The 20738-nt window shown below is 36.2% G+C and overlaps 4 protein-coding genes and 1 pseudogene across 6 annotated transcripts; 2 read left to right on the forward strand and 3 right to left on the reverse strand.

The window, feature by feature from the left end:
- The first annotated feature begins 504 nt into the window (after window positions 1-504).
- Window positions 505-3135, forward strand: LOC121807197 (tubulin beta chain-like). Its single transcript, XM_042207417.1, has 3 exons — window positions 505-1088; window positions 1926-2195; window positions 2287-3135. The coding sequence occupies exons 1-3, from the start codon at window positions 686-688 to the stop codon at window positions 2964-2966; spliced, it is 1353 nt and encodes a 450-aa protein (XP_042063351.1). The 5' UTR covers window positions 505-685; the 3' UTR covers window positions 2967-3135.
- Window positions 3136-3664: 529 nt separating this feature from the next.
- Window positions 3665-5930, reverse strand: LOC121793464 (eukaryotic translation initiation factor 5B-like). 2 transcript variants are annotated; one of them, XM_042191486.1, is made up of 4 exons: window positions 5679-5930; window positions 5477-5596; window positions 5323-5393; window positions 3665-4215 (listed from the first exon to the last, which is right to left on the reverse strand). In XM_042191486.1, exons 1-4 carry the CDS (start codon window positions 5889-5891, stop codon window positions 3912-3914), a joined length of 708 nt encoding a protein of 235 aa, XP_042047420.1. In that variant the 5' UTR covers window positions 5892-5930; the 3' UTR covers window positions 3665-3911. The 2 variants fall into 2 exon arrangements, with proteins under 2 accessions (XP_042047420.1, XP_042047413.1); XM_042191479.1 differs by having other exon boundaries at window positions 5477-5602.
- Window positions 5931-9178: 3248 nt separating this feature from the next.
- LOC121807208 lies at window positions 9179-9677 on the reverse strand (annotated as a pseudogene).
- Window positions 9678-12920: 3243 nt separating this feature from the next.
- On the reverse strand, window positions 12921-16273 carry LOC121793483. Its single transcript, XM_042191496.1, has 5 exons — window positions 15946-16273; window positions 15781-15871; window positions 15075-15148; window positions 14468-14983; window positions 12921-13286 (listed from the first exon to the last, which is right to left on the reverse strand). The coding sequence occupies exons 1-5, from the start codon at window positions 16096-16098 to the stop codon at window positions 13185-13187; spliced, it is 936 nt and encodes a 311-aa protein (XP_042047430.1). The 5' UTR covers window positions 16099-16273; the 3' UTR covers window positions 12921-13184.
- Window positions 16274-17414: 1141 nt separating this feature from the next.
- LOC121807216 (probable alkaline/neutral invertase B) lies at window positions 17415-20721 on the forward strand. Of its 2 annotated transcripts, none has more exons than XM_042207442.1 (5): window positions 17415-17518; window positions 17966-18427; window positions 18904-19335; window positions 19407-19965; window positions 20236-20721. In XM_042207442.1, the coding sequence occupies exons 2-5, from the start codon at window positions 18011-18013 to the stop codon at window positions 20529-20531; spliced, it is 1704 nt and encodes a 567-aa protein (XP_042063376.1). In that variant the 5' UTR covers window positions 17415-17518; window positions 17966-18010; the 3' UTR covers window positions 20532-20721. The 2 variants fall into 2 exon arrangements, with proteins under 2 accessions (XP_042063376.1, XP_042063371.1); XM_042207437.1 differs by lacking the exon at window positions 17415-17518 and adding an exon at window positions 17560-17694.
- Window positions 20722-20738: the final 17 nt, after the last annotated feature.

Consider the following 20738-nt stretch of genomic DNA (forward strand, 5'->3'; position numbering starts at 1 on the left):
TATTTTTTCTTTCTATTTTAATCTATTTACCTTATAATTTATTTTCATTATTTAAAAATCTTATGTCCTGTGTGCATAGCAAGAGTGATAACACTAGTTACTTTAAAATGAGATGGATAATACCACTATAAATTTGCGATGATAACAATATATCTTATGTGGAGTAACAAATAAAATGTAGTCAAATTTATTTCCGGTAAAAGGAATTAAACAACTACTACTATATTTAAACTCATCATATTATATACTAAGTTTATGGAAAACAACAAAATTTTCAAAAATTTAGTGATATTAGTAGCAAATATCCTTATAATTAGGTAAGTAGTATTTCAATACAATATTCTAAAATTATTATTTCTTGGTGTTAAGTTCCGCGTCACCGGCAGAACCATTTAATGTGTGCCCGAGAAACAGAGGAACCCACCTCACGGACGTGGGTCCCACAGCCAGCGGTTCAGTTGTCTGCATTCATCTAAATCCCTCCGGTTCCCTCCTCTAAAAATATCACGCCTTTCCCGCACAACTGCTCGCACCACGATTTTGATTCACTGGAGAGAAAATCTCGGCAGTCTCTCTCTCTCTCTTCAAATATCTCCCTCCCATTTCTCTCCACCTCCTGCCATTGACAACTGCTTCGCCAGAGAGAGAGTGATAGAGGAAAATCACACACATAGAAACACACACTATGAGAGAAATCCTGCATATCCAGGGAGGCCAATGCGGAAACCAGATCGGCTCCAAATTCTGGGAGGTGATCTGCGACGAGCACGGCGTCGATCCTACCGGCAGGTACAAGGGCGACGGCTCCGAATCCGACACTCAGTTGGAGCGGATCAATGTCTATTTCAATGAGGCTTCCGGCGGGAGGTACGTTCCACGCGCCGTCCTCATGGATCTGGAGCCTGGCACCATGGATTCCATCAGATCCGGCCCCTACGGCCAGATCTTCCGCCCCGACAATTTTGTCTTCGGCCAGTCCGGAGCCGGAAACAATTGGGCGAAGGGGCATTACACTGAGGGCGCTGAGCTCATCGACTCCGTCCTCGATGTTGTTAGGAAGGAAGCCGAGAACTGCGACTGCTTGCAAGGTTTTTTCGAGATTTCTATTCGGTTCTGTTTTCTTCAATTTTGCTTTCACTCTAACACTTGCGGTTACATCATATGCTCGTTTTTCGCTCGGTTTGTTTAATCTGTCCAAATGACTTGAAGTCATTTCATTAGCTTAATCGTTTTATTTCTATTTGCTGTTTTGTTGATTTCTTCGCACATTAGGTCTCTATAGTTGTGTCTATTTGTTCGTAGAGACTGTTAAAAATGTAGGCTAATATTCGCTATGGTAATGGCCCTTTTTCAGCTAATATTTAGTGTGGGTTCTAGAATACAATTTCTCTAGAACGTAGTGCAAGTTTCAGATTCTTATTTTGATTAGCATGCCTTGGAATCATTCACATTGTGCATTTCCTGATATGGTTCTGCAAAACAGAGAATAATGCTGAATTAGGCAGTCAGATCTATTATCGATGACTCGATGATAGGATAACCATGATTGTTAGGAATTGGTTGATCCCTTGCACTAGTTGTGGTGAATTTGCTGCGCACCAGTCTCAAGTCCTTTTTCCTTTTAACAGACTTAGTTTATAAACCTTATGTGTTGGGATATTCGGTTAATCATCAGACATTAAAGAGATGTCCTGTCACTACTTTTTTAATGAACCATTCATTGTTCACGAGAAATTATTTCTATGCTTGGTGATTACCGTTAACATTCGTTGAAGATAAACCTGTATATAGTGTTAATAAACCTGTATCAATGTATATATGCAATAATTTTTTAGTAAATTAAATATAATGGAATAATAATTTTCTTTGTTACCCAATTTAGAAAAACTTGTGACTAAACCTTTTGTGGCCTTCAATTTTGCCAGGATTTCAGGTTTGTCACTCACTTGGAGGAGGCACAGGCTCTGGCATGGGTACTCTCTTGATTTCAAAGATCAGAGAGGAGTATCCTGACAGAATGATGCTTACGTTCTCTGTTTTCCCTTCACCAAAGGTCTCTGACACTGTTGTTGAGCCGTATAATGCTACTCTCTCAGTGCACCAGTTAGTGGAGAATGCAGATGAATGCATGGTCCTTGATAACGAGGCTCTCTATGATATCTGTTTCAGGACTTTGAAGCTCAGCACACCAAGCTGTGAGTATTACGAATATGAAACAATAATACAGCATCTAACTAGTCAAAGTAAAAGCTATTGAATTGTCTCTCTTTCGTTTTATGTCTGCAGTTGGTGATTTGAACCATTTGATCTCTGCAACTATGAGTGGTGTGACATGTTGTTTGAGATTCCCTGGTCAGCTGAACTCTGATCTCAGGAAACTGGCAGTGAATTTGATTCCATTCCCACGTCTCCACTTCTTCATGGTTGGCTTTGCTCCACTCACCTCCCGTGGATCACAGCATTACATATCTCTAACCGTCCCTGAGCTAACGCAACAAATGTGGGACTCAAAGAATATGATGTGTGCTGCTGATCCCCGCCACGGGCGCTACCTAACAGCCTCTGCCATGTTCCGGGGTAAAATGAGCACCAAAGAGGTGGATGAACAGATGCTCAATGTTCAGAACAAGAACTCATCATACTTTGTTGAGTGGATCCCAAACAATGTCAAGTCCAGCGTGTGTGACATTCCACCCACAGGACTGAAGATGTCGTCCACATTCGTTGGTAACTCAACATCAATCCAGGAGATGTTCCGCAGGGTGAGCGAGCAGTTCACTGCCATGTTTAGGCGCAAGGCTTTCTTGCATTGGTACACCGGGGAAGGGATGGACGAGATGGAGTTCACTGAAGCAGAGAGTAACATGAACGACCTGGTGGCTGAGTACCAGCAATATCAAGATGCGACTGCTGACGAAGAAGAAGACTATGAAGAAGACGGTGCTGAAGCGGAGTACGAGGACTAAAAGAGGGAAATACTTTGCTGCTTTTGTGTGTTGATTGCATCGTGTATTATCTTCATCCTACATTTTTTCTTGCTTTGAACTTAGCATCTTCTTACTGCTGGCTTTTGTTTGTTCGTATTAAAACATTAACGTGCATTTCTTTGGTATCCAAAATCATTGTTTTGTTTCAGATGCCGTTATGATTTTTTTAATGTTTTTTTTATCATTTATTCACATTGCATTTGAATCTGGATCGGCAACTGTTATGAAATAATAGTCCCAATTTAATCTGTTTTATAGTATAAATTAATCCTTGGTAGGTTTGGTAGCACCTTAAAATTAAAATTTGGAAAGTTTACTCTTTCTATGTACCTATATTTCAGTGGTTTATATGCATTTCAGACTGAATAAACTAGTGTTTTGCCTTTTTTTAGACAATAATATGTTTTGCACCGTTATACTTTATCTATCACAAAACAAATAAAATAATTTTTAGTCCGAACTTACTAACTTAGAACCTACTTAATCTTGTTTTAATCTAAGCAGAAAAATATGAGTATTAAAAATGTTACTATTATTCTTTATTCAGCATTTAGAAATATGTTGTTTTTTAGATAAATTGTACTCATGTTTTTTTCCTTATTCGTCCTAACAATGGATAAAGAACATGATAGTTGGTAACATTAAATTGGATACAATGACACTTTTGAATTAAATGGTGTTCTTGCACTTCAGTTAAAGATCATTTAGATATTTAAGTTGTAAACAAGGCATGTGTAGATAGACAGACATCGTAGACATGCCAAAATTTTTATGAACACACAGGTTTGGCCTGAAACCGAAAAGAAGAAGGCGGTCTAGTTACGGTTCCAAGTCATCGGGTAGAAAATGAATGAAGATTCATTCACATCACACCTTACAAAGAGGAAATAGAAGTCAGTAGGCTCTACCTAGCATATGATGATGCTATGCTCTTTGTTTCTTTGGCATTTTAGTACTTAAAAAATACTCATCCGAGTCTTCATCATCAGAGTCCTCCTTGCTCTTTGGTTTCCTCGACTGCTGCTTAGGATTCGTACCCGGTGTCTTCTTCTGGGTTGAAACTCGGGTGCTCGATGATTTCTTGGTAACAGTAACACCTTCAGCTTTCTTCTTGACAGTGACAACGGTTTTCATTGGTGAACTGAGCTTCTGCTGCTGTGCCTTCTTCTGTTTTCTGTCGAAGACCTTCTTTGCTTGCTCCTTAGGAAGCAAACCGCACTCCATCATCCTAGAGCAACGTTAATATAAGTAGAATTTTATCAAAAAATAGATTCAACGACAAAAAAAACTAACTGCAGTGGCATTAGTATTAGTATTAGTTGTAGTATAAAGGCAAACACCTACATTAGACGACCGGATCAAGCCATGGAAGTCCACCATTCAGATGATTCTATTAGTTCCACATCAAACGTTAAGCGGAAAGTTACCTAACATTAAGTTGATAATGAAACACCATTTCGAGTGGAGTTGGGCCATAAGTAGCAGAAGAACGATTACATTACTTGCTGCTAGTATCTTCGAAAGCTCACATGATAGGGATCATATACCAAATCAGAAGTGCAGGGGGCAAGCAAAAATCTCGGGAAAGACACCTCTATGTATTTTTAAGCAATACGAAAACAAATGGGCTAATGTACATAAACAAAAAACATCACCATAGGCACCCAAACTTTTACAAAGAATGACACTCATGAACTAGATACTCGAACATAGAAATAGTCTTGCAGAGTATTTCGAGACAATTATTACTGAGAGACATTGATAGTTTAGACGAAAAAAAGGAATCGATCCCTAGCCATCATCAACCTGTTGAAAAAAGTTTATTTCATAGGTTGCGATTTTCTTGAAATATCAGTCACACGTCAGTCCTAAACCATATAGCGTATACTAATACTAGGACATTGCGATTGAACTAACAGAGGCTGCAGCTCTATTCAAATTCAACCACACAATCATCTCCTTATTCCAACCTAACTATCTATATGGGATGGGATGAACCAGTTGAAGCATAATGGGCTATGATAACGTAACCAAATGTCGATGCCCAATTAGACATTCGATTAATCAAGCAACGACTACAACTTTAAACGATTGTTACAATTAGTTTAGTGCTGATTCATTACAGGCCTAATGACCGTAGTACCAAGTACTTCACGACACACTCTAATATGATCAGATTTACAAGTAAGCATCTCTTGTAAAATACGAGCAACACCAAATCCTTCTCGAGCCCAAACCTCCATTTCCCCTATTTCTACATAGCTAAACAAGAAGTGTGATAGAATTGGCTTGCATTTTTATTCACACAATAAATTGGGGGAAACTGAAGCCATACCAAATTGCAGCCATCTCACTGGCTGGAACTTGCATGTGCAGTGTCTCATAGAAAATTCTCAATGGCTCTCTCTGAATCCAAATTCATCACAAAAACCTCATGTTAGAGACATAATATGATCACGCATTACATACAAACAGAGGCAAAAACTCACTTCCTCAGGTGGATCCCTCTTTTGACCAGGAAAATCGAACACTTTCTTCTCTCTCTTCCTAGCATTACTCTCCCCATTTTTGCTTCCCTTCTTCGCCTCTTCCTCCTTCTTTCTCTTCTTCTGCCCCTTCACACAAAACCTCCAAAACCTCAGCTAATTGAATTGAAATTATTCGTATTGAACATTACCCGCGAATATTAACCTTAGGTTCAATTTTTTTGGAACTTTTGCTGGAAGCGGGCTCTTTGAAATCTTCATCGCTTTCCTCTTTCTTCAGTTTATTGAGTTTGGCGGCGGCGGCGGCATTGGTGTTGTAGAGCGATTTCTTCCTGCGGTTAGCGAATGCCGACGCTAAGCTCTCGTCGTCGTCATCGACTTCCTCTTTCTTCACTTTTTTTGAATCATCTCCACCCATTTTGTGTAAATTTCAATAAAATTTGATACTGAAACTGCGCTTTCTCTTCGTTAAAATGAAATAAATGTTTTTTGATGAATGTGAAGAAGAACTGGGCTTTTCATATTATGGTACACGGCCCAATAAGCTCTTTTTTTATTCTTTTTTATCGAGGGCCCAATAAGTTTTTTTGTCCTGATTAAATTATATTCCTGATTAAAATGAATTTTGAATGAATCGGACAGTTTAATATTGATTTAATTTTTCCACAAAATATTCACAATTTTCGATTTTGGAAATTAGTTCAATTCCTATTTTGAACTTATACCATCCACAAATGAGACATTTTTTCTTGGACAAAAGGAATATGAAATTTATTAAATTGAAAATTGAGATTGTATAACCCAAAAAATAGTTAGTTTATGAGAGAATAATGCTAGGTTGCATGATTATGGCCGTAGATTGTTTTACGAATATATTCTCTTTTTGACAATTACCTTTTCCTAATTGATCTATTTTTCTAAGAGAATATCGACTTAGATCAATAAATCTTTTTCAGATGGAACATATGCCAAAGCACTATATCATCTTCTTCAACACTCACAACAGTCGATATATATACACCCACAAAAACTACACTAAAACCAATTAATAGAAAAAAAAATGGGTTGGTTTGTGAGAGAGAGAAGAAGTGTGAGCTGGAAAGACCGAACACTAGACTCGGTGGCGGCGCCGCCGCTGCCTCTGGTGGTGTTTCTTGGGCTGTTTATTATGCTGTTGTGTTTTGCTACTTACTCAGATTGTAAAGAGAGAATTGAGAGAAGCAAAATGGGGATGAGGCTAGGCTTGTTCTTGGTACCGGTGGTGGGCACGGTTGTGGTGGCGAATCTCATGATGCTCCGCCGCAGCTGGTGGCGGTACGCCTTGGCAGGGTCCCCGCCGATGCATCGGGCGGCGGCGGTCGAGGGGAGCTCGCCGTGGGGCTTGTTGGCAGTGGTTGGGCTGTTGCTTGTCATGGTTCATTACCAGTCCTCATTTCAGTCTTGGTTTAGGTCATTTTAGTGTTTTTGGAATTGAGTTTTGACACTCCCTCCGTCCCCCAATAATTGTCCATTTTGGTTCCGGCACAAGTTTTAAGAAATGTAAAGAAAAGTGAATTGAAAAAGTTAGTGGAATATGAGTCTCACTTTTATATATTAGTTTTATAATAAAATGTGAGTGAGATAAGTTAGTGGAATGCGGAGTCTATTTACCATTTATGGTAAAAAAGTGAAAGTGGACAACTAATTTGTGACGGATAAAATGGCAAAAAGTGGACAATTAATAGGGGATGGAGGGAGTAGGATTTTGTGTTGGGATGGAGAAAATATTGTAAGTTTGTTTTAGGTATATTGTGCTTGTTTCATGTATTTTGTCGGAAATGAGTGGTTTCCTCTGTTAAAATGAATACTCATGAGAATTGAAAATCATGTTAGTTTGCTGATAATGAGTTAGGAACTGATATTCTAAGTAAAGAACTGATATGTTTTGTAATTTGCAAACTGGTATGGTTATTTGTTCTCACTTTAAAAAGATTTCTGAAATGATCCCACATCTCAATTTTTTCTCATTAAAATTCTCAAAATTACCTTTCTAGATGAACTTTCAACACAAGTTCATTTTCACATAAAAAGTTTACTAAGAATGTTTAAGAATTTATTGTTCATAGTCACAACTACATATAACTAATGTCTGTAACATACATTACAAACTCAATAACCACAAACCAAAGCAACTAAAAATAATTGGTCAAGCAAGAATCTGTTGAAGACTTTTGCAGGACTTGCCCTTATTATCCTCAACCAAACACTCCTCCTGCAAATTATTCTGGTTGGGGAGCTTCTTAAGTCGAGCGAGGCGAAGATCGTTGCTCATCTTCCTCTTGTACATCCATCTCCATGAATGTGATGGGCTCTTCCATCACTGCCTTGTCACCTTCTCCGATCTTCAATGGATAAACCTGCGCGTTTGGGGCTGGGTTCAAGAATGTTGCTATCAATAATCTGCTGCTTTTCGAGTTCACAGCTACTTGGTGATCCGCGTTCTTGAACCTCCCATTGCTCAAGTACTATATATATAATGCCGGCCGTATTCCTCCGTCGCCTCCCGCCACCCGTCCGGCTTGTCCGGCCATCTTGAGTAATCCCGCGCTGCCACCGGATACGAAAAATATGTTACCATTTCCCGCCAGTCTTGTACGACTTCTCCCTTCAACCAATATTATACTTGTTATTAAATGAACAAGTAATTTGTTATTTACGTGGAACGGTGAAAGTATAAATTAAGTGTTAATGACGTATTTATATAATTATATTGATGCACACTTTTTTTTTATTGATAAATACATAGAATTATAAAGGCAACATTATGGTGAGCGGCTGACCACGAACTTAAGATTAATTTCAAATATTAACTACCATACCACCAGACCACCGCACGCGCAATGTGCGCCTGTTATCTTTTTAAGAAACATAGTCTGTGTTATATTTTGCAAGACATTATCATAGACCATTATGCTTGAAGCCTAGGGAGTAGTACTAAAAAGGGGATAAATATCATGTAATTCACGTATTTTGACCAGTCTTACGAAGTTTTAAACTGGATTATTAAATCACGAACTTTTATCCTTTTTAATTGTCTCATCTTTATACAAAATGATGTCCTTTTGTGATGCTCGAAATGAGACAACTCAAAAGATAAAGAAGTATCGTTAATTTCTTCATGCTCTTTCCAAGTTCGAAGTACCATTTGTACAAATAAGAATCCCCTCAATTTGCTTCAGATCTTGATAAAGCTACTCAGAATCAATTGGCAAGAGGTCAACGATTACGCGAATTGCTTAAACAATCTCAAGCGGCCTCCAAACGTATATGCCATGGTTCCTTACTTCGACAGGGTACAAATATCTAAATTTGATATTTTTAGATACTTTTTCAGACCTATTGCCGATACTAAGTAGCAGTCATTGTTTCATTAAAATAAATATTTGTTAACATCATCAAAGATGTCGTTATGAAAACTGATGGGCAATTGAATTTTTTTTTTGAAATTTCATAATTTAAATATTTATATTTACAAACTACATGGGATCGTAAATTTGACTAAACCTTGTTATTTGAATGTCTATTAACCATTAAAAAAATGATTGATAATGATTCCTCATTGTGATGGATTCAAAACTCTGAACTATTTACTAAAAATGACATCAGTATTAGTATTAGTATTAGTATTAGTATTAGTATTAGTATTAGTATTAGAGAAGCAACGACTTACTAACCAAACAGTGCTTCATCACCCGATTAATTAACTACTAATTCAACTATACATAGGGTTTCTTTTCCGAATATAATATTCAAAACAAAATAAAGCAGTATCTGAAGGTGTCTTGAGACGATGAAGCCACCTTTCTTGCCACCAGACATATCAAACCTAAGCTTCTCTTTGGAAGGCAAAGCAAAGAAGTCAAGAGCTAAACTACTCATCCTTTCAACCACACTCAAATCCACACCATGATCAACCAGCTGAAATATTCCCCACTCCTCACTCGCCGCCACGATCCGCCTCCTCCCCCTTCTCGATTCCAGCGAACGATATCACCGGAATCTCGTCGCTGAACTGGCCGTGCGCCACCTTAGGCCTCTCCTCTTCATCTCTCATGAAGTTTTGGTGGAAAGAGCCAGCTTCTGCTTGCTCACAAGGAGAAATTTTCATTTCAGCCATTTTTTTTCTTGGTAGGAATAGTTAAATCCTTTTTGTTTCAAGTTGTTAAGATTTTCATAGGATTTTATAAGGTGACAATAAATGGAAAACATGGTTTTGTCCGAACCTAACTTTCTTAGCACTTAACTTTCAACATCGACATTGAAGGATCACCTGCTTTGTTTAGTGGATGATAAAATAAAATAAAATTTAGTCTTGCAATAATTAAACATATTATGATTTAAGTATTTTCATATATTACGTCTAACAAGCCATTCAAAAATAATTTAACTAGATATGGTGTGTAGTATCAAGATTTTTATGATATGTACAATTACACACTACATCCGTCTCTTTTTCGGCCCGTCTCAAACTATTTGCACTATTTCTATTCTAAGTAAGAATTGCAGTATTTAACAAAAATGTTAGAGTTAAGTAAGTGTTATGTTATTATACTTAAAATACTAATTTAACTATACTCAATCCTTAATTTAAGACAAAAAAATGAAAATTGGAAGTAGCATGAGATGGAAGGAGTATTATCTTTTCAATTAGGTCGGGTCTATCGTAACAAAAATCACTCTATGATTATACAATTGATTTGTGATGCGTACTGTCACATTATAAATTTAACTCATACTAACACGAAATTCAAACTTTATCAAATACTATGAATTTAAATATAAATCTTAATTGTATTATATTTTCAAATATGACAATGGTTAGAATATAACATGTAACAAAAGTACCTTAACATGTAACAAATTAACAGGTCATGAGATATGAAGTACAACTTTTCAAAAAAAATGACAACTACCTAAGGTTTGTTAGGAAAATTTTAACTCATACTAACACGAAATTCGAACTTTTTCAAATATGAATTTCAATTTAAATCGGAATAGTATTATGTATTCAAATATGACAATGGTTTGAATATAACATGTAACAAAAGTACCTAAACAGGTAACAAATTGACAGGTCATGAGTACAACTTTTAAAAAAGAGTGAACTACATCTTTCACTTTCGCATATAAATGATATCTGATCTTTATTTTATATCGTTTTTGGTACCCCATGACAAAAATAACCCTAGGTACCAAATATGTGATTTTTTTCTTCCTTTCTTATTTCTTTTCTTCTTCTTTAGTTTATTCTTCTTTCTTTTTAGTATTTTATCTTCCTTTTTTCTTTCTTTTTTTCTTCTTAGTTTATGTTTCCTCTTTTTTCTTTTGACTTCTTTTTCTTCTTTCTTTTTAGTATTTTATACATACATCTAATTGCATTCAAAATATAAATCAATAACAAAACACTTAATTAAATTAATTATTTAAAGTAATTAAATCAATTGAATATTTTTAATTAAATTGTTTATACTCATTTTAGGGTTGAAACATCTAACTAAAAATATTCAACTCTTTATCATTATGAATACAATTCACAATTTTAAATTTTAATTAAGACTATATTGATTAGTTATTAATTTAATATAAAATAATAATTATTATTTATTAATTACTACTTAGTTTTTACTATTATAACAATAATATTATTATAATAATTAAATATAATTATAACTATAATTATGATTAAGTATATATTTAAATGATATGAAAAAATAAATAAATTATTAATCAATATCAAAATAATAATATTAATATTGATTAATAATAATAGTATAAAGAGTGAGGAGAATGAGAGAAGATATTATAATATCACTTTTGGTACTAGTTTTATCAATGCCCAAAATATCCTTTATGACACAAATGGAAAAATGAATTTGTTTAGAGGGTATTTTGGGGTGAAAATTGCATCAGGTACCAAAAATGTGATTTATAGGTACAAAAAACGATATAAAATAAAGATCAGATATCATTTATGTGCGAAAGTGAAAGATCCTGTATCATTTATGTAGTTCATTCTTAAAAAAATGACAACTACCTAAGGTTTGTTAGGAAATTAAATTGAAGGGGCAAACTTAATGATAGTGAAAAGAATCTCATATATAAAAACAAAAAAAAGGTAAGTGGGCATGCATGCATGCCACCCACCAGGAATGTGAGATGTTTTCATAACATCAAATTCAATTACAAATCCCAATCATAATCACAACTATAATAATTGGCACTAAATCAATAATCAAACTCTAATTGGAAATCCATAATTTTTTATATTAAAAACTGGTTAATCCTATTTCGGGTTTGTATTGAATAAATGTGTTAATATTGTGTACGTATATATATGGGTGCACGATTATTAATTGAAAATTTATTTCTCATTAGAGTAAGACATTAAAGAAATTTATTTTCCATTTGAGTGAACGTTTCTGGTTTGGAATATGTTTGATCAATTTTGTAAAATTATGATCTCAAGGCAAAATTCTCAAAATGGGCGAATCCAGCAACTAAAATCATCAAATAAGTCCAGTTTTATTACTTTGAAAATGAATGTTACGCATTTTGAGAATCTTTAATAATCTGGAATTGAATTATTGCTCTATTTCTTATATTCCAACAAAATGTAACTACATTTTTTACCAACTAAATTAGTGCTCCAATTAATTACCAGCATATTAGTGAGCAATATAATCCCCCAAAAGCTTAATGAGTAATATACGAAAATTTGTTGGAATGCAAAAAATATAATGGAGCACTAATTTAGATTGAAGGAAATATTTAAGAATAGAAAATAATAGAGGGAGAGAGACCTTGAGCTGCCGAAGATGAACTTATCAAATACCACTACTACTACTATTATACTCCATTTATATAATATATTGAGATACAAAAAGATATTCCAAGTAATATAAATCAAATCAAACTAAATCAAATAAATCCTAATAGGTATACCTTAAAATATAATTTGCAGAATATATGGAAAAATAAACATTGGCATCACACTATTTCATTTGAGTTACACAAACGACGGGCTAGACCCAATATAAATATTAAGCCTAAAACATAAATATATCATAGCGTCGGCTAGCTGCAAACTATACAGATTCAAGGCATACTAACATTGGATACTTTCAGTGTCATAGTAAAGTTCAAGTTTTATACTAAAATTAATTCATCATTTAATTGAAATTCGGGATATACTTTAAAAATAAGTGAATAACCATTTCATAAATACTGCTCATTATAGATGTTGAAAGTTAAGTACTGATGAGAAAGTTCGGTAGCTAGATACAAAACCAAGTTTTCATTTATTACCAAGTGTCCTACTCTATTTTATTTATTTATATGTATAGCTTATTGAATAGTTCTAAGAAGATAAACATGAATATTACAAATTAGAATAACACATTACAAAGAGTAATTCAAAACTCAGTGTATATTAATACCTACATATTACAACAGTGCAAGAACTGAACTTTACACAAGAAAATTACAAATGAATTTTATCACCCCTAGCACAATTAGAAGCAAGTGGAATATACTGCCACCCTAATGAAAAATAAATAATTACCATAAAGTAATTTTTTCTGGCAAGAATAGACATGCAAAAGTATATAAACACACAGCAACACCCAGCCTAGTAATGAAGGCGCTGCAATGGAGGTCAGCCTCTACTTGGAGGTTAATTCTTCAATTTGGGGACTTTAAAGGTAGAAGTAAACAGCTTTGGAGTATCCGGGATTACGATGACATCAATGGCTTTTCTCTTCAAATTTCTGCTGCCCTGCACAAACCGCATGAAGAAACAAAGCATTCTCCATTAAAACAAGTTCATGTAACAAGACATCATTTTCTGTAAGAGAATCGCCAGGCTGAATGTGGCGAGATAACAGGCCGTACAAACTTTTAAAAAAGACCAAAAAGTACATCAGGAAAAACCCCGACTCACTTGGGAGATATTTATACATCAGTCCTTCAAAAGTTGTTCAGCTTATGGTAGAATATGGTGTTAGAAAAGATTATATAGTTACACATTTTAACTATCAATTACTTATCCAAGAGGTGTGTTTTCAATGCTATGATTATGAATAAACCGTTTTGCTAGGCTTCACTATGGTAGAAAACTGTGGTCATGTTCGGACAGATTATGAAACAGAGAGACGCGTTGTAGGCTAGAGGTCAGGTGTTTGCTTGACTAATTTCAAATGAACCGATCGTTAAGTGCAAAAGATAGGAGGATCAAACAGGGAGATTGACCTTCAACATGAATAGCCCAAGAACTCAGCAACATCACGTATGCAATGGAAACATTAATGCTTAGTTCAAACGGGTTATAAGTGTGCAGATGAAGGCTGAACAATAGTATAATTTCAGTAATCAAGTATTCCTTTTAAATGATTCTTCTACCCTCTGAACTTTATATAAATTGTAGTTCAAATTTCACAATCATAGTACTATCGGAGGAATATAACTGCGTCAAGTAGTCATATAGATGAGATGAGTAGCAAGTTCAGTCCCTTCCCACAACCACTCTACTTGAAGGCCATGGCACTTTTCCTCCAAAGCCAGAACCATAAGATTCATGCTCCATTCACAATTAGAATCTCAGAAACCATATAAGAACACATGGCATCAACACTAGACAACTAAAACCCAGTATTATACTCATAGAAGATTTGGAAATAGATTTCGAAACATTAAGTCATTTTCAGGCATTTGATTAGATTATAAATATAGAAGAGCATGAAACCTTATTCACTTAATCACTTTGATATACTCAGCTAGAGGAACCAGGATTATCATCACAGCATGGTATATAGTGAAACCATCAGAACTCACTCAGGATACAAAAGAACGACATGCTTGCAATATCATCAATCAAGTTTCTAATAACATTTGCATTTAGTTATATGCTATGCAAGACTCACAATATGTTTGCAGAAAAAAGGTTAATCCTCGACGTACCTTCTCGGTGGTTTGTGAAGAATCTGATTCTTTCTTCACTTTTATAGTGCTTGCACGAGTGGTGCTACTTTTCTTGCCTCGCCCGGAAGATGAAGCAGAACCAGCCCTACAGGGATGCAGTAACGTTGAAGCTGACCCTGATCTGGCTTTTAAGGTTTCAATTTCCTTCATAAGTTTGACAATCTCCTCATTCTTTTTATTTGATTCAGATTCCATCGTAGTGATATTAGCCTTTAACCTTTCATTTGAAATTTGTAACTCATCTGCCCAGCTCACAAGAATCTGAACCTTTTCGTTTGCATTTTTAGCTTCTTCGTGTTCCTTTCTTATTTTTTCAGTGAGGCTGGTCTCCATTTGTTTGTACTGGTTCCATATGAAATTCTTCTCTGCCGAGAGAGCTGAAATCTCGGAGCTTCTATCCACTTTAGATTTCTCAAGTTCATTTTTCAGCTTCCTCACCTCTTCGTGAAGTGCCTTGTTTCGCGAGCTTTCACATCTAATATCAATTGATGCGTCCTGAAAATTACAAGAAAATTTTGAACATAAAGCATATACGCATACATTATCTCGGGAAAACCATCAAGCGAGCAAAAGGTATAGAACGTACAGCAGGCCCTGAACACTTCCGCACAAGATAGTCAAGCCATTCTTTGAAATCAGCCGCATCATTCTCAGCATTCTCTACATTTCACAAAAAGCAATACTAAGATAAGATAGAATGAGATAAATATACTAATGTTCCTCTCATTAGGATCTTCCAGATTCTACTAAGAATATCATACATGATGTTGAAGAAGAATTTGTCTTTCTTAAACACATTAGTTTGCTTTCTCAAATACATTATGCAAACACTCACTTAGATTGTATGCTCCAATCGGAGAGTCCTAAAATTCTATCACAACCTATATGCAGAAATTTCCCTCTCACTGTGAGAAGCTCAAAGATTGGGTTAGGATGAACATGCTAAAATCCCCAAAACAAGAGAACTGCTTCAATTCCCAATTTACCAAGGCATTGTGGCAAAGGAAGCTCATTATGAATTGAACCCTTTTCTTAAGGGAATCTTGATAAAGTTCATATTAGCATCAATTACAAGTCTTCCCAAGTAAGAGAAAATATCCTACAGAGAACAAAATTGATAAAAGAGCCATAAAAAATTGATTCTTGAATATTGGATTTCATTAGTGCAGCTTCCAAATTATGCAAAATATTATTTATTTCAACATTCCTGGCTAAATATCGAGATACAAACATAATCTTCAAAGCGAAGAGGAAATCAAATGGAAAATCTTTATTGGACAAGAAAAACCAACCATATCTATGCTTAAAAATGACAGATTCCCGTTCCTTCAAACCGAGAGAGAATTCCGCCTTCAAAGAATTAACCTTCTGCTCCATTTTCATCTGCAATTGAAAATCCCCAATCACTGGCAATTCATACAAAAAAAACCTATTGCCAATCGATGAGATTTTTTTACCTTATAAATATATTCGTGCAAAAATTGAACTCTTTCTTCAAGACTCTGCCTCTCGCCCCACAGATTCTGGGTCAATTTGACCAGAGCGTTGAAAATCTTGTCCCATTTTTTTTCGCGATCGGAAGCTTTCTTGGGGGATATGCGTTTCCCCATCGCAAAGGTGGAGAAAATTAGCAGTTATATGAGAGCAAAGGTTGGATTGGAAACAGCAAAAATCGTGAAAAAATAGCAGGAATTTGGGTGTCACAGCGAAGTAGCAGAAGAGAGCGCGCGGCTGAGAGAGAGAGAGAGAGAGAGAGAGCGAGAGCGTTAATGCCCAACGGTCGGAATTTGAATATAAAGATATTAATAATAATATGTGAATGTAATAGAGAAAAATGAAGGCCTATTCGTAGCTCCTGTTATATCTTTCTACGTTTGATTTAGAAGTATATACTAATACTACTCCATATAATATGATTGTTTTCTATTTTTTAAAAATTTTCATAAAATTTTTAGTGTGGATGAATGATGATAACGAGCTAAATATATATTTTTAATTTGATAAGTAGAAAATGGAAGGTTTTGTATCTATAAAGATAAACTTGTTTGAACGATCTCATTGCATTTTAAATTTTGAGGCCCAAGCCCAACAAGTGAAACCCTCTGCATTTTGCATTTTGCAAAATCAATGCCAATTTTCAGATGTATATTAAACGTGTAATAATATAAACTACCAACAACATTAAATGCCAACATATAATTCACCATATTAAAATTTGGTGAGAGGTCTAATCCGAGCATCCGACCCTCCGTGTTTTCAAGTGTTGGGGATCGACATGGGGTTTGGGGATGGTAGAGGGTCGGAGAGCGGACCTGGATAGGGTCCAGGCATAACGCATGTTCTGCGTTGCGGAGCTTCAGACCGAACTGCACGCTCTTTCCTTTTATTCGAAAATTGAAATTTTAATTCTTTAATAGTAGTAACTTATTTTCTCATAAGATAAGTACAACATAATACCATCACAATCTCTATATCTTTCACAATTAAAGTAATGTGTCATTTTTATAACGTTATTTATTTTAATTTTCCAAAGTGCTTGATAATTTAAAAAATAAGTACTATAAAAATTTAATTAATTGTGATATGAGATTGTATGAAAGAAATGAGGTGTAGGTTTTGGATAACCTAATAATCCGAAGCCACATGTCATCGATCTTACCGTGACAGCTTCCATTCAGAATCCAGAGCAGCTTTGCTAAATCCAATGTGGAAAATATTAAATTAATTATAATCCAATTAATTTAATTTATTAATTGACTTCCAAAATACCGACAAAGCCGCTGTCTAGATTTTGCCCAATCCAGGGGTTCGGAAGTTCCCATGAAATCTGACGTGGCGGTCACCTGTCTCCTTCGGTTAGGTGGGATCTTTACCGGCTTATCAAGTCACACCAAATTTGCAACCGGATATTCCGGTAAGTCGTCCCCGCCTACGTTCAACACAGTCTTTTCCTTCACTCTTCTCATTCAACTTCAACCATTTTCTCTCATTTTCCTAGTATTTTTTTTTATTTCGCTTCTATTTCCAAAGGTTAGCTTCTTCTCTTCTTCCTCCTTTCAATTTTTCTGACATTTTTAATATTAATTTGGTGGAGTTGTTAGGTTGAAAATTGAAATGCTATAGCAAGATTGCTTTTTTATTAAATCATTCATTCTCGTGTGTTTTGCTGCAGGCGTGGAGAATATAATAAACCCTTAATTCAAAAGGTTTTTAGAGTGTGATCCATGCTTTTCACGTCATTAGCGTTGATAATTAACATTAATTTTAGGGGAATTATTGGTTGTTTCAAAATCTGATAGAGTTGACTTTTCTTTGTTGCTTTGCTCGTGAGTTGTGATGTAGTAGTGTTGCTTATTGCTGTTGTAAAGATTTCAAAATAAAAAAGCATTGCTTTGACTCTACTCTACATTTATGTGATTAGGGATTGGGATTTATAAATATTGAGGTTTTGAAGCTTTCATTTCTCCTCAACTGCAGATCTTTTCACATCTTTGAGAAGATAATTGGGGATTTTGTTGCAAGATGTCTCCAATTGTTGATGGCAATGGGAACGGGAAGCATAACGAATCGAGCTCCTCGATTTTTGAGATTGGGGAGTCGGATTTGTCCAGATTGTTGGAGAGGCCAAAGGCTGTGAACATAGAGAGGAAGAGATCGTTTGATGAGAGGTCCATCAGTGAGCTCTCGATCTCATCCCCGCCCCGCCAATTCTACAAGAACAGTGAGAACTCGTCTCGTGTCTTTGACAACTTTGGGAGCATCCATTCCCCGGGGAGGTCTGGTGTGAGCACTCCTAGGTCGTTCTATTGTATGGAGACGCATCCGATAGTGGCTGAGGCGTGGGAGGCCTTGCAGCGGTCCATAGTTCACTTCCGGGAGCAGCCTGTGGGGACTTTAGCCGCCTTGGATAATTCGACTGAAGAGCTGAATTATGATCAGGTTGAAGCTTTACATGCTTAGATATTACTACTTATGTTATGTCTCAACATGAGAAAGGCTTGTTTATTTTCCCCTGGCCTATGATTAGCATGATTTATGATGGATGATTGGTTTTTTTAATGTTTGATCATTGGCTGAATTTCAAAATGCTTGTTGTCTTGGAAATTTTCACAGATTTGAGGCTTATAACTATATGTGTCTGAATTTTGGGACTTATAACTATTTGAGGCTTCTTCTTTCGATGGCGGAGAAGAGGAAATGCTGGCTCTAGTAATTATGTTTCTTTACAAACTTCTTTGTTCTATTTGAAGAGCTTCTGCTTAATTGCTTGTGATGGATAAAAGATTCACATATATCGTTTAATTTTAAAGATTTAGAGGTGTCATTCTTGTGCTATGGTGTTCGAGACTTTTGATAGTATTTTCTTAATATTTTGTTGTAATTGTAAAGGCTTAAATTTTGCTTGGTGGCAACAGGTGTTTGTGAGGGATTTTGTTCCTAGTGCTCTAGCCTTCTTGATGAACGGCGAACCTGAAATCGTCAAAAACTTTCTTTTGAAAACGTTGCGCCTCCAATCATGGGAGAAGAAGGTGGACAATTTCACTCTAGGGGCTGGGGTGATGCCTGCGAGTTTCAAGGTACTTCATGATCCTGTGAGGAACAACGAGACGATCATTGCTGATTTTGGCGAATGTGCTATTGGTAGAGTGGCTCCGGTTGATTCTGGTTTTTGGTGGATCATTCTGCTACGGGCGTATACAAAGTCCACCGGTGACAACACTTTGGCCGAGATGCCTGAATTCCAAAGAGGCATCAAGTTAATTCTGGCCTTATGCCTGTCTGAAGGCTATGATACTTTCCCAACCCTTTTGTGTGCTGATGGATGTAGTATGATTGATCGTCGGATGGTGAGTTTCGTCACTCTTTCTGATTTTCGTCATTTTTTAGTCGAACGTGTATCTGATTTTCCATCTTTCAGGGTGTTTATGGTTATCCGATAGAGATACAGGCGTTATTCTTCATGGCCTTGAGGTGTGCTTTGAATCTTCTTAAGAACGACGAGGAAGGCAAAGATTTCTCCGATAGAGTGGTTAAGCGCCTCCACGCGCTTAGCTATCACATGAGAAGCTACTTTTGGCTGGACATCAAGCAGCTCAACGACATCTACCGTTACAAGACTGAGGAGTATTCGCACACTGCAGTGAACAAGTTCAATGTGATGCCTGATTCCCTCCCTGATTGGGTGTTTGATTTCATGCCAACTCGTGGAGGCTACTTCATCGGGAATGTGAGCCCCGCGAGGATGGATTTCCGTTGGTTCTGCTTGGGCAACTGCGTGGCCATTTTGTCATCCTTGGCAACTCCCGAGCAAGCTTCAGCTATAATGGACCTCATTGAATCACGTTGGGACGAGCTCGTTGGGGAGATGCCGTTGAAGATATGCTATCCGTCCATGGAAACCCACGAATGGAGAATCGTAACAGGCTGCGATCCGAAGAACACTAGCTGGAGTTACCACAATGGAGGCTCCTGGCCAGGTAATTTAGTTGTTTGAATTGATAATGATATTTTCTTTCTATGATTGAATTTGGATTAAGTGTTGATCTTTGAAGCAAAATTCATTATATTGAAATAAAAATTTGATCTTTGAAGCAAAATTCATTAGCTTGAAATAAAAATTTGACCTTTGAAGCAAAATTCATTATATTGAAATAAAAATTTGATCTTTGAAGCAAAATTCGTTATATATTGAACATATAAAATAACTTTACATTATTTGCACATTTTGTGTTGGATGTGTTGTGCAGTCCTTCTATGGCTCCTCACGGCAGCGTGCATCAAATCCGGGCGCCCCCAGCTAGCGAGACGCGCCATCGAGCTTGTGGAGGCCCGTCTGTCGAAGGATCACTGGCCCGAGTACTATGACGGGAAACTGGGGCGTTACATGGGGAAGCAGGCGCGCAAGTACCAGACGTGGTCGATCGCGGGCTATTTGGTGGCGAAAATGATGCTGGAGGATCCTTCCCATTTGGGAATGATATCACTTGAAGAAGACAAGCAAATGAAGCCTCATATCAAGAGATCTGCATCTTGGATGTGTTGACACACACATCATATTTGTAGAGAAATTCCACTACTTCTTACTGCAATAATTTTCTGTTATACCATGTTTTTGTATGGACATCATCATCAGTTAAGTCTTGAACCTTGTTTTTTGTCCATTTTTGTTATGGGAAGTTGTAAGAAAACACTGCAGTGCAATGTTTTTGTGTATTCACTTCTTGTATGTCTAACAACATGAATGTCTCTG

Source organism: Salvia splendens, chromosome 1 (assembly GCF_004379255.2).
Source record: "Salvia splendens isolate huo1 chromosome 1, SspV2, whole genome shotgun sequence".
Taxonomy (NCBI): Eukaryota; Viridiplantae; Streptophyta; class Magnoliopsida; order Lamiales; family Lamiaceae; genus Salvia; species Salvia splendens.

Bases quoted from the DNA above. Each gene is read 5' to 3' on its own strand.
- LOC121807197 (XM_042207417.1), top strand. From the start codon at position 686: ATGAGAGAAATCCTGCATATCCAGGGAGGCCAATGCGGAAACCAGATC. The intron at 1,089-1,925 runs GTTTTTTCGAGA...CAATTTTGCCAG, and splicing joins GAACTGCGACTGCTTGCAAG to GATTTCAGGTTTGTCACTCA. The intron at 2,196-2,286 runs GTGAGTATTACG...TTATGTCTGCAG, and splicing joins GAAGCTCAGCACACCAAGCT to TTGGTGATTTGAACCATTTG.
- LOC121793464 (XM_042191479.1), bottom strand. From the start codon at position 5,891: ATGGGTGGAGATGATTCAAAAAAAGTGAAGAAAGAGGAAGTCGATGAC. The intron at 5,394-5,476 runs GTGAGTTTTTGC...ATTTGGATTCAG, and splicing joins AGAGGGATCCACCTGAGGAA to AGAGAGCCATTGAGAATTTT. The intron at 4,216-5,322 runs GTATGGCTTCAG...ACGTTGCTCTAG, and splicing joins AGTGAGATGGCTGCAATTTG to GATGATGGAGTGCGGTTTGC.
- LOC121793483 (XM_042191496.1), bottom strand. From the start codon at position 16,098: ATGGGGAAACGCATATCCCCCAAGAAAGCTTCCGATCGCGAAAAAAAA. The intron at 15,149-15,780 runs GTTGGTTTTTCT...TGTGAAATGTAG, and splicing joins CATTTTTAAGCATAGATATG to AGAATGCTGAGAATGATGCG. The intron at 13,287-14,467 runs GTACGTCGAGGA...CGGTTTGTGCAG, and splicing joins CTTCACAAACCACCGAGAAG to GGCAGCAGAAATTTGAAGAG.
- LOC121807216 (XM_042207442.1), top strand. From the start codon at position 18,011: ATGTCTCCAATTGTTGATGGCAATGGGAACGGGAAGCATAACGAATCG. The intron at 18,428-18,903 runs GTTGAAGCTTTA...TGGTGGCAACAG, and splicing joins AAGAGCTGAATTATGATCAG to GTGTTTGTGAGGGATTTTGT. The intron at 19,966-20,235 runs GTAATTTAGTTG...TGTGTTGTGCAG, and splicing joins CAATGGAGGCTCCTGGCCAG to TCCTTCTATGGCTCCTCACG.